Consider the following 17088-nt stretch of genomic DNA (forward strand, 5'->3'; position numbering starts at 1 on the left):
AACTAAAAAAAAATCTCAGGTGTTGACAAAAAGCAATTCAAGCATAGTTTAGCGAATTAGTTATTTACTACATTGTTCAAGTAAATGTCATAGTTCATGTATATAAAATATTAATATGTTGGGCTTTGTTTGAATTAGCTATTGCTGCTATTTGTATGCATAAATTAATCTTGATTCGACTATTAATTATTACTTAATGATTAAAAATAATATTGAAATAAATTTCATATAAATATGTAAATCGTATTTATTTATTTATTTATTCAAAGTAATACATATAGAAAGCCTAAATAGGCCAGTTAACTATATTACATAAAATTTGCTTCTTTATGGTTTTCTTCAGTTTATTTAAAATTACCTAATTTCTAGAATTTAAGAATTTTTTAATAACGAAAATGGAAAGAATATAAAATCTATGAACTTACAGCATCTCCAAAGGTTGATCTATAAATGCAACAGGTTTTCATATATTAACTTATAAACATATACATAACTTTTTTTTATCGTATTATTATACCGGCTTTTAAACAAACATTTTATTAAACCAGTTGTAGAGAAAATGGGTTATAATCGTGTAATTTAAAACTTAGAAAATATGCTTACGTATATGAACCTGTTATAAATTCGAAGACAAAATGATTATACCCTCCAAATATGTAAATAAAATCAATAATAAAACATAATATATTAATACGACACAGTATTGACCTACGCTTAGGTGATACAATATATTTTATAGACAAATAATAAAAGACTGAAGATGCAGTCGTGTTCGTTTTTTAAGTGATCTTTATATTTCATTGAACATTTTATATTCTTTTTAACATTAGCATTATTTGTTGTAGCGTACAATTAACAATACCATTTAGAGTGCTATCCAAATAAAAGATACAATGACAGTCTGCTAGACAGCCAGCCAGTCATACTATACCTAAGTATCACCATCAGTATATCTGCCTATAGGTCGGTCTATCTAACTATAGATGTTGTTTCTGTTTTTGTATTTTATTTTATTGTATTTTTATTTAATTTTTTTTTTATTTTATTGCTTTTGTTGATAGTGTAACAACAAAAACAAATTTTTTAACTTATTTCAGATAGTGTCATGTATGTATATGTCGTTTTTTTGATTGTCGGTTGTATGATCTTATTTTGAATTGAGGAATTGTAGTGCTTGCGCTGTTTTTTCTCTGCTCTTAAAAATAAAAATCGTTTATACTGTGTCAGTTTGATTTTAAGCATCGAGCGCGAAATATACAAAATAATCATTAAAACGGGGTATTTTATTTAAAATTTTATTTTTTTTTTAACTTTAATTTTGTTTTATTAAAATTTCTGTTTTTTGTGAGTTTTTTTTTTAATAAAATGAAGTTCAAATAGCAAATTAATAAATTTTTAATATTTTCTTTCAAGTTTATATCAATATTTGTGTTGTTGTTGTTCTTAACACCTGTGTGTAAAATAAATAAATAAAAAATAGTGAGGGTGTTTTTTTTTTCTTTTTGTTGTTTTTAGACAAAAAACACCTTTCCAATATTTCATATTATTGCTATTTTCTTTAACACATCTTTAAACCCACACAATGCATTTCCACATAACACGTAATGATAATTTTTAATAATTTTACTACAACAAAAAAAAAAAAAAAACGGTTATTTTTTCCTTTTTTGAAACAAACGTATTTTGTGTGTAAAATTTGTAGCTACACATGTCATAATCATGTTTATTATGGCAAAATAAACTCAGAGATAATTGGAGTTGTACTCTAAAATGAGAGTAAAAGAGTAGCGACTAAGTTACCTCTATAGTTACAAATATATCTAGATATTTATTATACATCTGCATTTAATAACTTGTATTCATTTTGACTGACATTCAGAAAGTCATTTATCGTAAAAACCGCACAGGTATAGACAGCATTTTGTATTGAAGTTTTTTTTTTTAATTTTGTCAAGCACATGATTCTCTTAATATCTTTATTACAAGTAGTTGACTGCAAAATGAAAATAACAAATAATAGATATTAGTTTATTGTGTGTTTATTTAAACATTTTCTATACAATTTGCTAGTTGTTTCTCTTGCTTTTTTTTTGCGAAAAGTTTTTCCTTTATCCAGAAATATTGAAAACTTATTTAAAGCATGGGCTATAATTAAACGTTATTATAGGTATATTTTTTTTAATAGTTAATCACGTTACTAGTTTGCAAATCTTATCTAAAATCGTTAAAATGATTTAACTGAAATAAAAAAATTTATAACAAGTTGAGCGTATGTATTGTAGTTCTCGCACTCGCAATTGTACGAAAATATGTTAATAAATAAAAAATAAAATTAACAATAATAATACCTTAAATTATATGATTAACAACCACATTAACCAAATGCTTATCAGCTTTAAAAAAGTTTTTGGTTTTTTTGTTTTGTGGTAAAAAATTAATAAACAATAAAATTGAGGTGTAAATTTATTGACATCACAATCAAGGCCAAAGAACACAATTAACAAGAAACGTGTACAGGATCAGTTAAGATCTGCAATTAAAAATATTATTTGTTTAGCCTAAAATAGCAATTGAAATTGATTTATCTATATAACGCTTTATATATCTACTTTTTTCACACACTGTACCTACATATATTTGTATTGTGTAAAAATACGCAATTTGAGATCTATTCTTTAATAATAATTAAAGAAATCAAGTGCCTAAGAAGGAAAATATTTTAAATGAAACATATGTTTGTAACAAAAAAAAAAAAAACATCAACAGCAACATGTGTATGTAGTTAATGTTTTTTGCAGCTTGATGGCATCTTGTCCAAGTAGAGCATAAATAGTTGTATTTTCAACAACACATTGATATGAAGTCATTTCAGCACAAAGTGATCTAAGTGTTTCTTTTTTTAAATAAACATTTTAAACACAATTGGAATAAGAAAACATTTAAACAAAATACAAAATTCAGTTAAACAAGTTTATAATCTAAAGCAATCAATCATTCATCTATAATTAATTGAAATTCAAGCCGGTAAATGCAACAAAAAAGGATTTAAAAATAGCATTACCAAATTTATAATATTCAAAAATAACTGTTGCCTACAAATAAAAAAAGTGTTTGAAATTAGCAATAATGCAATCATAGAAATTTATAATATATAAAATACCTTAAAAAACTACATTAAATTAATATTCTTAAAATTTAATATTTTTATGCTAAAATTAAACGTTTGGTTGGCTTCCGTTATATTTGCCATAAAAAAGTAATAAAATTTAAAAGCATATTTTTGAAAAGAAAAAAAAAAAACCCATAAAAAATCATTTATTCACTCATTAGGAAACAGAAATTCATATAGATAATTACAACATTAAAACAATTATATCATAAATATATTTTGGTTTTTATTAAACCAACCCACTAAACAATTATAACCAATCTTAGCATCCATAAAATATGATGTGGAAAAGTCAAATTGTATTGGCCCATATATGTGGCCTCTTATTGTGTTTGGCTCAAATTAAGGGTAATCCCATCGGTGTTGGTAACAAGGATGTGGTTGTAGAATTTATAATTTTACACAATAATGATATGCATGCCCGTTTTGAACAGACCAGTGTAGACAGTGGTAAATGTACACCCGAACTAGCTAATACCAATAAATGCTATGGAGGCTTTGCCAGAGTGGCTCATGAGTATGTAAATTTTCACTAAAAAATATACCAAAAATAACAACAATAATAATTTATTAACAGAGTACGTAAATTTCGCCAAGAAGCTAGAGAAGGCGGTAAACCCGTATTGTATCTTAATGCTGGTGATACATACACAGGCACTCCCTGGTTTACCGTTTTCAAAGATAATATTACAGCGGCCTTTTTAAATAAACTACAGCCGGATGCTATAGTAAGTTACTGCAAATTTCTTGTGAATACAGATTTTATTTATTCGCATGTTAAATTTAGTCTCTAGGAAATCACGAATTTGATGAAAATGTTGCCGGTTTGGCACCTTTCCTTAATAAAGTCACTTTCCCCGTTTTGGCTACTAATTTGGATGTCAGTAAGGAGCCTGAACTAGCTAAAGCGAAACACTTTTACAAGTCCACAGTATTAGATGTACGTGGTACTAAAGTGGGTGTTATCGGTTACCTAACGCCCGAAACTAAATTTTTAACAGTGCCAAACGAAGTTGAATTCTTGGATGAAGTTGTTTCCATTAAGTAAGTTTTCATTGTTGAGATCATGTTAAAAAAAGTTAAATTAAATGAATTTTTAGTGAAGAAGCTGCACGCCTTAAGAATCTTGGTGTTAATATCATCATTGCATTGGGACATTCCGGTTACCAAAGAGATCAAGAGATTGCCATGAATTGTCCTGAAGTGGATCTTGTGATTGGGGGTCATACCAATACTTTCTTATACAATGGTGAACAACCCGATGCCGAACGCATTGATGGTCCTTATCCCACAGTAGTTAAACAGCACAGTGGCAAAGAAGTGCCTGTTGTGCAAGCCTATGCTTATACCAAATACTTGGGTAAATTACATGTTCAAGTAAGTATCCATAGATTACAAATGTAATGTTAGCACCCGTCCTTTATAACTCTACACTGATTTTAGTTTGATAAAAATGGCAATCTAATTGAATTCGATGGCACACCCTTGCTCTTAAATGCTGATATACCCAGAGATGATGATCTCCTGCAATTACTTGAAGTTTATAGACCAAATATTACCGCCTTGGAGTCGAATGTGATAGGTCACACAAAGGTGCATTTGGAGGGACGTGCTGAAATTTGTCGCAGTGGTGAATGTAATCTTGGTAATTTAGTAGCTGACTCAATGGTATACGCAAGAATATTGGAAGATTTGGGTGGTTCATATTGGACAGATGCGCCCATAGCTTTTATACAGGGTGGAGGTATTCGCAGTTCAATTGGAAAACGCTCTGATGGTTCGATTCTTGCTACCGATGTTTTGTCTGTACTTCCATTTGGCAACGATTTGTACATGACCAGAATTACTGGTAAAACTATTTTGAAGGCTTTGGAACATTCCGCTTCTATGGAGGCTAAAGACTCCAATGGAGGATTCTTACAAATGTCAGGTGTACACACAGTCTATGACTATAATAAACCAATTGGAAGTCGTGTTATATCAACACATTTGCTTTGCTCCGAGTGTAAAATACCCGCTTATGAACCCTTGCAGCAGGACAAATTCTACAATGTAATTGTACAAAAGTTCCTTATTGATGGTGGTGATGGTCACACTTTCGTAGAGGAGAATGGTACTGAGCCCATACGTTTACAGAAAAACGATTTTGATGCCTTATTACAATACTTGACCCAACGTGAATTTGTTTACCCAGAAGTTGAAGAGAGAATTACTATAATTGAGAAAAAGGATGATGGAGGAAATGATGGCAACGATGGAAATGGAAATGATGGTGCCATGATGTCTGTGTCAAGCTCAATCTTTTTGGTTGCAGTGATGACACTACTTACAGTTAATTTTACCAACTAAAGTTATATTTAATCTAATCAATAAAAACAAAGTGAAAAAAACTCAGGAACATATTTATAATTTAAAATTATCAATAAAGTATCGAAGATTATTTTTTAATAAATGTCTGTTTGTTATTGAAAATAAAGAAATTAATCGGAATAATAAAATAATTGTATCTATTAGACAAAAACTGAACGCTATTAAACAAAGAATTTATTGAATTGTTTGTTTAATAGATTATTTTTCCAACAAGACATAATATCTTAAATGGGATCAACTTGAATTAATAATAAAGCAAACTATTGCTTTTTTAAAGCATTGTAGATTTTCAAAATGGGCTAAATGAAGTGGTTTCGTTTTTTATTTATATTTGTTTTTAAGATTTACTAAGTAACTTCAAATTCATTACTCAGTGTTGTTAATTTTTTTTTCTACATTTGTGGTAGTTTTTTCTTATTGAGTTAAATACGTTCTCTTCTTTAATTACGTTATCTTGAAAAAGCTCTTTTGCGGAAATAGAATATGATTAAATATTCAAAATCATTGAATTTATTAGTTGTAACGATATTCAGACAAAAAAGCTTTATGTGTGTAGAGTAGTGGCAAAAAACTTAAATAAATGAGAGAGCTTTTTTCTATTGTGTTAGGAATATTAAACTTTTAAATACATTAAGCTTTTAACGGTTTTTTATTATAAAATTATGTATAAACTGATTTGTTAAATACACAATATTAAGACTTATTTATAATAAAATTTGTAATAGTTTCATCATTTGACGATTTAGATATCATTAAGAATGAAAATTTACTTTTTGGGATAAAGTGATTTTTTATATTTGTACAAATATTTTGGTACATGAAAATTTTCTTTCAACAATGTTTAATTACTTTACGATTTTGTGATGGACATATGATTTGTTTATCATTTCCAAATAAAAACAAAAATGCAATTATTAAAACAAAATTTTTGCCCTCTTATTTATAACAGAAGATATTCTTTAAATTTATTAATAAACATTTGTATTTAAAAATGTTTATTCTTAAATTTTCTTAAGTTGTATATATTAAAATTATTGTAAACTTAGTACATGATTGGAACAATAAATAAATAAAATTGAGTTAATAAACAAAACGCATGCATGCATTTTATAAAGATAACAAATTCAAAAAAATGTTTTGATTCGAATTGTATTGTACAAGTTACAGTAATTTTTAAGATTTCAGTAGTTTCGTAAAATATAAAACTGAAGTCAATATTGATGAAACCGATTACAACTCCAATAGCGCATTTAAGAATAAATATATTGTATGTATATTATTTTTTAAATTGTTTGTGACATTTCAAATACATAATTCCAAAGGCTTAATATGAATTTTTTTAATCCAATGAAACATTTTTACCAAAAAATACATAAAATGTTCATTAAAAAACAAGTTTTAAATTTAGTTAAAAAACAATTTTTTTTAATAAAATTTTTGATTTTTATAGCCTACATTTGTGCTGATGTTTGTAACACCTAAAAATATTGGTCTTACACCCACCTTAAAGTATAAAGAATCAGTTTCTGAGTCGATTTAGCTATGTCCATCTGTGTGTCCATGTAAACCTTTTGCGCATGCTACAGGTCGCAATTTTCAAGATAATTTGATGAAATTTGTCATCAAATTTGGTCAAAAGACAAAGCCTATTGAAAATGGTTAAAATCGATCCATTATTTCGCATAGCCCCCATACAACCGTACCACCAAATAGGGCTTTTGAGCTCATAAATATGTTAAATGTTCTTTTATCACTCCAAAAATCTGCCAAACTTAGTTTTATAAAAGTCTTAATGATACTGCTGATTTTCGTAATGATCGAGTCTCCTATCAGTCCCCTTCAGAAAATGACTTGATGGTCAAAATTCACTTATAAACACTATAAATTCTGACTTGTTTATAATTATGTTCTTTGAAATTTTAACTGGATATATTCTGATTAAATCGACTGCTAATCTATATATGTATTAAGCCATCCCAGCCTGTCTAACTGGGTTGTTTAATTGTTATTTAATTCGAAGTTCGATCCTAATACCCCCCTGAGGAAATCAGTTTATAGTTATAAATCTCTAATACATATATTAGTATTATGATAAATTCTGTCAAAAATGGTTTGTTCTAAAGGATATTTATATATAGGGTTCGATCCGTAATTGACCGATGTCCCCAAAAGGGAGTTATTGTCATAAAGTACAATACAAATACAAATATTAAAAAAATGAGAGGATTGGTCAGTACCAAGTAGCCAGCACTCATGCTAGGCTTTACAAAAAACACTGTTAGAAATTTAATGGCAAATCCCATCTTAGCAATATCCAAAATTAAATAAATGAAGTTAAGTCGTCTTAAGAGAAATTTAATAAACATTTTTTTATTATTAAATAAAAATAACAAACTCAACATTTTGTTAAGAATAGCAATAGTAACACATAAATAGATACATACATACATGCACATCTCAATGGAATAAAAATCTGGTAAATACTCGTATATTAGTTTTTAAACTTTATTCATTTTAATAAATTGTGTGTTTGGGGGTTTTCAATCTTTGGAGAATCATCTAATTTAATATATTTTGTAGTCTTACGGAAGATAACTATACAACAAAGATTTAAAATTGGTATTTAATTTCAAACATACATACATATGTAAATATACTTCTTGTACAAACAAACACATACTTAATGTACATATATTATTACATTTTAATACATACATACATTCATTTATTCGTGACCTTAAACCATATATTCTTATATTTCTTTTTGTATATGTATATGTAGTAAGTAGTATGTATTTTCTTTATATTTATTTTGTTAAGGTACAATAATAATAATTATTCAAACATAACGCTGAAATGCAGGCACTAAAATAACACTGGGGTGATTTGCACTTTGTTCTTTTTTTGTTTTGTATTTGCTTTTTAATTTTCTAAAATTTCACATTTTAAACTATTTGTTTTTCGTTTTTTATTTCAAATTAATATACGTTTCTTTTTTTGAAATTTATTTATAAGCGAGCATACAGTCAGTCGGTCAGACCAGACTAAATAATACCATACAACTAATACTAAATATTCAAGTCGATTAAAGCGTTTAATCGTATTCACTTTGCCTGCATGATTTTAAAACAAGCAATGATAGATATTAGCGCAAAAAGGAGCATTAGCATGTATGGTAGTGTTGTAGGGTACATAAAAATGTAACTTATTTAACTTAGATATGATACATAAATACATACAAACATATTTTAAAAATATATATAAAAAAATAATAATTAATTAATTAATTAAACAATTGTTAATAAAAATACATATGGAGGCACTCGAAATCATCTTTGGCATACAATTTGCAATGTAATGGAATACAAAACAATTTGCAAAAACAAAAGAATCTATTTATAATATTTTCTAATTAAATTTACATAAAAATATACATTTAATAATAAGTAGTAGTAGTAAAAAAACTAGTAAATATACTTATACACAATAAATACATAAGAAATTTATTACATACATATGTAAGTTATCAGTGTTAAAATGTAATTTTTCATTCCGAATGCCACTTAAGCTATGGAGAATTTGTTTTTTCTGCATTTTGTTATAAATTTATTTAGAAATGCAAGTTCGATTAACAAAATATCGAACGCCACTTAAGCTATGGAGAATTTGTTTTTTTTTTTTTGCATTTTGTTATAAATTTATTTAGAAATGCGAGTTCGAATAACAAAATATCTAAACTAGCAACACTGATAAGTTTATATAAGTATACGTATGTATGTAATTTTTCTTCAATAACCTGATCATAATGCTAGCTTTCTATAAAAAGTCATTCAATACAAAAATTTATTATGATCTTGAGGGGGAAGATTTTAATGTTTCGCCAGACATAAACAAACATTTTTGTTGAGTAAATGCAAATAATTTATGTGCGAAATTGTAATTATGCATGAATGTTTACCAAAGTTATTATGCTTTATAAGTATTTTAACAGATAACACTTTCGTTTATACATATATTCCATGGTAAGCATTACATTCATAACAAAATATGTATGTAAATACATATTTGTATTCACTGTTAAAAATATTATTGAAAATGTCTAAAAATATTTTATTTTTTATTAGTTTGATCTAGATTATCGCATTTAAAAGGACTTTTTTTTGGTTTGCTATTGTTTTTAATAATGGAGCGAAGCTTTTGATTTCTTGTTTTTTTTTTTCAATATTTTTTCTATAATCCAGGCATTATATAAGTACATACATTTGCATTATTTGAAATTAGAAAAGTTTCAGCCTCATTAATGCGCGCAATTTTCATTTATCATTCATTTTTTTCTGTTTCTATTTGTTCTAAGTACTATATGTTACTAATTTAAAATTTGAAATAATTTACTGAAACTATTGCGACTAAAGATGTAAGCATTAATCCCATTTCAATAATAAGTGTGTTGGAAGCACCATTCTGATCTTTAATATTTTCTGGAGGAGCACCAAATTCAATTTGTACATATTGGCGGGCTTCAGTGGGTAAAACAGCACATGAGAAATTTCCAGCGGTGTCTTTCTTATAATTGAGTATAGTCAGACGATATTTGTTATCGACTGAATATTTATCAACCGCCAATGAGGTGTTGCCATTTGTTATGGGATGTTCTTCATTATACCATAAGATTTGATGAACAGAATCTTTAAAAATATATTTAAAAATTTATATTTAGTAACAAAGTTGATAAAGTATTAAAGAATTTACCTTTAAAATTTTTAGGTAAACATTCTAAGGTGACATTTTCAACATCTTTTGTTGCATAAACAGTGATTAGACTATTCTCAAAATAGGGTGTAATTGTAGACTTGGGTGTTGGTATTTCACCATTGGATGTTTCACTTTCATCACTATAATCGTATGCATCAAATGCTTGTTTGCTATCACCAGATCCCTTTTGATTTCCATCAGCTTCAATTCCTAAAATAAATGAAAATAAATATTAAAAATTTGAGCAATTAAACTATACATTGAAATATTAACAACAGTGTGAGTGTATTTATGTTAAGCAAATAACACCTTATAACACGAAATATTATTTAAATTTAATTGCTTAAAAAATACTTCACTTCTGTATTTTTTACTTATAAGTTTTTAATATTTTATTTATACTTAAATAACTTTTCGAATCACCCTAATTTTGTGGCTTATATTTGGCACATTATTGTATGATGTACATATATAAACATATAAAAGCCTACAGATCACATAAATATGCATGTGTAAATAAGTATAAATAAAACAAAAACAAACAATTTAAAATACAGTGCGTACTCAGTTTGTGCAGTTTCTAAAATCAAAATTATTATTTAGAAGCTATATACTATTTATTGTACAATTTGTTAGGATTTACTGTACTGAATTTGAATTTAACGAATTTTTGTACACCCTTCAATTAAGAAAAAAAAACGTTTTTATTAGTAAAAAATGTGTTGTGTTTTAATTGGTTTTTCTGCGTCTCTATAGCAAAAGAAGGAATATTATTCAATTAATATAACATCAATAAAACAAATGTTTTTTGTTGGGTATTAGGCTGGCAGTAGTATTTTTAAAACAAATTCATTAGAACCAATACAAAATTATTAATATAATTCAACCGTTTTATTGAAGATATGTGAGATACCAGGGGCTTGCTTTGAGGGTCTTTTAGATTCAGGTTTTCATGCAAGTATTATCATTTTAAAGAAATCTTTACTATAGCCACAACTTCACAACTCTTGCGTTAATGTTGCTGCCAGTAAAATATTCGGTACATTTTCTAAAATATAAACTTCTGATAAGTTTTCCACATAGTAGTCGGTCTGTAGTCTAGTTTATAGTCTCGTCTGGTCTAAAGTCTAGTCTATTGTCTAGTCTATAGTCTAGTCTGTAGTCCACTCTATAGTCTATTTATGGTCTAGTATATAGTCTAGTGTAGTCTAGTCTATAGTCTGGTCTATAGTCTAGTCTATAGTCTAGTCTATAGTCTAGTCTATAGTCTAGTCTATAGTCTAGTCTATAGTCTAGTCTATAGTCTAGTCTATAGTCTAGTCTAGTCTAGTCTATAGTCTAGTCTATAGTCTAGTCTATAGTCTAGTCTATAGTCTAGTCTATAGTCTAGTCTAGTCTATAGTCTAGTCTACAGTCTAGTCTATAGTCTAGTCTAATCTATAGTCTAGTCTAATCTATAGTCTAGTCTAATCTATAGTCTAGTATAGTCTAGTCTATAGTCTAGTCTATAGTCTAGTCTATAGTCTAGTCTATAGTCTAGTCTATAGTCTAGTCTATAGTCTAGTCTATAGTCTAGTCTATAGTCTAGTCTATAGTCTAGTCTATAGTCTAGTCTATAGTCTAGTCTATAGTTTAGTCTATAGTCTAGTCTATACTCTAGTCTATAGTCTAGCCTATAGTCTAGAATATAGTCTAGTATATATTGTAGTCTTTTGTCTTGCCTATATTGTAGTCTATAGTCGAGTCTATAGTCTATTCTATCTAGAATCTTGTCTAGTGCAACATTAGTTTAGTACTTTAAAACCTTAAAAGTATTTCTTTTCTAGACTTGGTGGGAAACTTGTTTCCTTTCTTCTTTTCAAATTTCTTTCGCAATTTTTCTATTCTATCTTTTCTTTTTCCTACTTTTATTTTGCTATATTGAAATACATATTGCTAAACCATTTTGAATTTTGTGTGTTCTATTGGATTTTAAAAATGCAATAAATAATGTTTATAATTTGCAATTTCTTATAAAACCATTTTTTTATCAACCATTAAAAAAGATGAAAGTATAGTATTCTGGGAACTTGCATAAGGAGAAGCAAGGGAGATAAAATTTCCGTATCGATTTTCTTCAGAAAATGACTTTAACGTTCAAAACTGGGCTTAAAAAAACCGAAATACTATTTTTGATTCGTATTTTCATTATATCAAATTTATGCAATTTTACTTTCAACACTTCCAGTATCGAAGTATAGAATTGGGTTTCAAAACTTTATGGTATCAATATGTTTTAAAGTAATACAAGCGATTTAAACAAATTTTAAATACTCTTGCATGCGTAGCATGTCATATACACAAATACCGATTATTATTTATTATGATGCGGAAAATCGTGCAATTCACAAATACATACGTACATACATACATATGTATATGAAAATATACATTTAGAATTCATATAAATATGATATTTATATACATTTGTTTAAGTATTCGTGTACAAAAAACAATTACACAGGCGTATACGTATTTTATTTTAAAGTTAATGGGGAAAAATAAGAGGAGTGGTGTGGTTGATACATTTCATTAAGTTTCTTTTTTTTTACGAAATTTAGCACAATATTGAAAATTATTGTTTTATTATTTTTGGTGTGTTAAATATGAGTAATATATAGTTTTTTCATAGTTTGATATTGATATAAGAATTTTTAATATAAAGTTGAGGATTTAAACTCCTCTGTTGTTATAGAAAATATAGGTATACTACTGTATATTGGCCATATATTAGATATACAAATCTTAAGCCCAGAACTATTCCCTCCCATTTTAGCCATCGGTTGGATTTAGCGTAATTTTATGCATAAACACATACATGGATACAATACAAAATGTATCTATGCGTGTATATCTGCACATGTTGTATTTAAATTCAAATGTACGAAAATGTTTTTCAAATGTTCATTTTACTGCCTTCGTCATGCTTCTAAATGTACAAAAACTAAAAAAAAATCATAATACAAGACAAATGTATATAGATATTTAGAAATATATATATGTATGTAGATATAAATCTATATATATGTATGTCCATACTATATGCATTAGACTAAAGACATACAACAAAAATTATTATATGTAGTATGTATTTTTGTCTGTTTTACCACACAATAACGATGATGTCAGAGTTAAAATATTATTGTTGTTGTAAATATACAAATGTATGTATGTTGGTTTGTATGTAAAGAAAAGTTTTATAAAATGTTCATGAATACCAAACCCTACCAACCCATAATAACTCTACACAAGTAGCTCCATAAAGTTGTTAAATAAAAAAACATATTTACTAATTGTTGTTAATTGAAAGTATTGTATTTTTGTTGCTGTTTATATTAACGCTGGGTTAAGTTGTGTTTTCAAAAAAGAACAAAATTCCTGTCATGAAAAACGTATTCAAGTCAAATCGATTCGAGTTGAAATCAACCATTTCGTTTAAGAGTTGAATGTAGCAAAATACATTTGGTCACGTTCAACATATCATATTTTATTAGAATATTTATAATTTTAATTAATTACATTAATTCATTCCAAGATTTTTATAGGAGTGTCTTTTTTTCTATTAATTTTTTTGAAAATAACAATAAGTTAAAACGACATTTATACATACGAACATAAATATGTAAAAAATACATACATATATACATATGTATTTATGTGTATAAAAAACTTTATGTATAGAATGTACTTTAAAAATATGTATGTATGAATGTGTATGTATACATAGAGTAGATTTGTATCCATCTTTTAAAAACTTTTCAATATTTAAAATATTGATTTTTCCTTGGCAAATTGTTATTGTTTTAAATCAACAGTGTTTAAAAGGAAAAAATCATATATACATATGTATATGAAATGTTGGTATAAATGTGGTGATACACACACATACATTCATACATATTTATAAAAGTAAAACACCCCTTTTTGGTTTTTCATTTAAGAGTTAACTATTTTCCATATTTAATATTAAAACATTTTTTTTTTTTTTTTTGTTGTTGTTAATAACAAATTCTTATTTCATTAATTGTTAATTTGTATGCAATGTATTCTTTTCAAATACCTGTTATTTTAAATAATCCAACAATAAATATTAACGGCAAAATTCCCTTAGTGATGTTATTCAAATGCATTTTTTTTAAATTTTATTATTTTTGTTTTTAATTTCACAATTTAAATTCCTTTCGCTAGAGGTTTGTTTTTGTATTCTGTTTTTAGTTTTTTTTTTGCACAATATTTATTATTTAATATATATTTTTTATTTAGTATTCGTAAACTAAAGCAATTTTAAGTTCTGGTGCAAAACAACCGCGCTGGACTTGACATAAATAGAAACTGATGTGTGGTAATATATTCGCTTGGCATAGAGGCCCAAACAAAACAGACTCGAACCGAATGATACAAACAGCAAAAGCAGACAGTGGCGGGTCGCGTGTGAGTATGTTTTTTTTTTTTTTTTTTTTTGTTATTTTTTATTAATGGCGAGTTATAATTTTCCAGTTTGCACAGTACAACAAACACATTGTTAAATTGCTCTCTAATATTAGCGGCAGTGTTTTTGTCATTATGGTGATCATTTCTATTCATATCCACCCTGTCTGACTGCCTGCTTGCTTGCTTAAGCATTGGGAGCAAAAATTTTCTTTTTGTTACTCAATTTATAAAACGTTGGTCGCTTTTTAGAAAAATTTCATTTTGTGGTTAGTGTAAATCCACCCCTGTTTTAAAAGTACACAACAAAACAGTGTTTCCTTAACTGCTGTATATGGGAGTAACTTTGTTTTGAAAATAACTAAATAATATAAGAAGTCAAAGATCTAATTTTTAAAGAAAATAAAGTTTTCTATACTGATGTCCGTCTGTATGTTTAAATACGATTTGCAAAGCACACAAGTATCCTTGTAATGTAAATATAAAAAAAGCTTTGATTTTGAAATTCAGCAGAATAGTAAAAATTTCAACTTAAAAACTTCTTCAAAAATTATTTTCATTGACAATATTTAGTTGAGAACCTCCGACTTAACGAAAAAAAAAAAAAAATAAAACCAAGCGTATGCATGAGGAAAAGAAAATGAAAAGCAAACAACACACAGTTATACAAATATTTTTGCTCTAACGCATCTCAATGGAAACGATGATGATGATGAGTCATCTGAAGGAAGGATTTTGGAAATTTTGCTGCTCATTAAACGTAAAAAAATATTTAATAATGCTTTATACAAGTTGTTTTCTTACACTAAGGTTGAGTTTAATGTGTGTAGGAGTGCTGATATAGGTTGGGCTCTGGGGACACATTTTAGGTATTTTTGGCATGTGTATAAAATTAAAAAAAAGGAAGACAAATATTTATAAGATGACACATAACCAAAACATAGCTATATATTCCTGTATGTAGAAGCACTTACGTATGTATTTGCGTCTATACGATTGTATATCATTGAGAGAAAAAAGCTTAATACATATTCTAGTATATGTATATTATAGACATTGCGTTTGTAGTTGTATTCAAGCCATTTGTATATAACGGAATTAGGTCAAGGACGGATCAACGTTGAGAGTACAAAACAAAAATAAAAACTAAGTTCTTTTTTATTTTTGTTTAAAAGGAATTGCTGCTGTTTTGTATGTAGTGTAGTATACAATGTTAATTACTTCCCATCCAAAGAAAAGAAAAGACCGACTGACTGACTGCATTGTTGTTGTAAATATTTATACATATTTGTTTTCTGCAGTACAGAATTACCAAATATTTAAAAGTTTAAATTCAACGAAATTGTATTTTGTATTAAAGGTTGATTCCTAACCTCCGATTGTTTGAAATGTCTTATGTCAAAATTTTCTAATGAACACATGGTTTAGTATTTTAAATGTACAAACATTTTTACACGTACATACATACGGGTATTGTATGTAATTTACAAAAATACTCACAAATAAGCATATAATTTTTAATTTAGAAATTTCAAGTTTGACATATAATATATAAATAAATAAATATATTCATACGAAAATACATAAACATATTTAATGAAAAGTTTAAAAAATTTAAATACACAAATTATACATTTAGTTTATGTATTAAAAACAACAACAATTATTTTAAAATAGTTATTGATTTTTGTGGTATTTAATTAACAATTTTCTTTAAATATTTTAGTCATGCCAACAGGAAACAGATTTAATAATTTTGTTATAATTGTCTATTACATCAAAACCTTTTTAAATAAATGATTATGTTTATTTAGCAACATAATTTGTTATGTTCAATAAAAAATACAAAAATATTTTACATTTAACCAATATGTCATATACACATAATTTTAATATGCATATGTAAACATTTTTGTTTGTAATTAACATAAAGTAAATACCGTTTATTTTACAATACCTTCAAACTTTTTTAATCAAATTATCTTATAACAATCTGAGGAAGATAAATATCTAGTCTGTATGTCCAATTAACTGTTTAATTATTCTTTATTACACATCATAATATTTTCTAAATAATCCTAATCCGCTCAGTGTAAAGGCGGGAAAGATTTCTGTAACTATATGATAACTATTGACGTATTTTGTAAAAATATGAAAAAACACGGTATTATTTTTTCGCGATTATTAAAAAAAGTTCACGACCAAATGTCTGTCCGTCTGTTTATTAAAATCGGGTTTTTGATGGCCCCATATATCTTCGGAATCCAAATACTCTTAAAAATGACCCTGTGTAAAAGCAGTAAATTTGATCTATAAGTATCAAAGATATG

General features: G+C 26.9%; 2 protein-coding genes across 2 annotated transcripts; one reads left to right on the plus strand and one right to left on the minus strand.

Moving 5' to 3' along the window:
* The first annotated feature begins 1082 nt into the window (after positions 1-1082).
* Positions 1083-5847, plus strand: LOC119608886 (protein 5NUC-like). Its single transcript, XM_037963463.1, has 6 exons — positions 1083-1278; positions 3436-3686; positions 3747-3897; positions 3957-4213; positions 4270-4546; positions 4613-5847. The coding sequence occupies exons 2-6, from the start codon at positions 3448-3450 to the stop codon at positions 5516-5518; spliced, it is 1830 nt and encodes a 609-aa protein (XP_037819391.1). The 5' UTR covers positions 1083-1278; positions 3436-3447; the 3' UTR covers positions 5519-5847.
* A 2173-nt stretch (positions 5848-8020) lies between these two features.
* Positions 8021-14718, minus strand: LOC119608887. Its single transcript, XM_037963464.1, has 3 exons — positions 14391-14718; positions 10289-10501; positions 8021-10224 (listed from the first exon to the last, which is right to left on the minus strand). The coding sequence occupies exons 1-3, from the start codon at positions 14458-14460 to the stop codon at positions 9911-9913; spliced, it is 597 nt and encodes a 198-aa protein (XP_037819392.1). The 5' UTR covers positions 14461-14718; the 3' UTR covers positions 8021-9910.
* Between the last annotated feature and the right edge of the window lie 2370 nt (positions 14719-17088).

Source organism: Lucilia sericata, unplaced genomic scaffold (assembly GCF_015586225.1).
Source record: "Lucilia sericata isolate MDLA Ls3-8-SP2 unplaced genomic scaffold, ASM1558622v1 Contig000894F_arrow, whole genome shotgun sequence".
Taxonomy (NCBI): domain Eukaryota; kingdom Metazoa; phylum Arthropoda; class Insecta; order Diptera; family Calliphoridae; genus Lucilia; species Lucilia sericata.

Coding starts and splice junctions, on each gene's coding strand:
- LOC119608886 (XM_037963463.1), top strand. CDS start 3,448: ATGATGTGGAAAAGTCAAATTGTATTGGCCCATATATGTGGCCTCTTA. Junction 3,687..3,746: donor TTTGCCAGAGTGGCTCATGA/GTATGTAAATTT, acceptor ATTTATTAACAG/AGTACGTAAATTTCGCCAAG. Junction 4,547..4,612: donor TGGGTAAATTACATGTTCAA/GTAAGTATCCAT, acceptor CACTGATTTTAG/TTTGATAAAAATGGCAATCT.
- LOC119608887 (XM_037963464.1), bottom strand. CDS start 14,460: ATGCATTTGAATAACATCACTAAGGGAATTTTGCCGTTAATATTTATT. Junction 10,502..14,390: donor TGGATTATTTAAAATAACAG/GTATTTGAAAAG, acceptor CATTTATTTTAG/GAATTGAAGCTGATGGAAAT. Junction 10,225..10,288: donor TTTACCTAAAAATTTTAAAG/GTAAATTCTTTA, acceptor ATATTTTTAAAG/ATTCTGTTCATCAAATCTTA.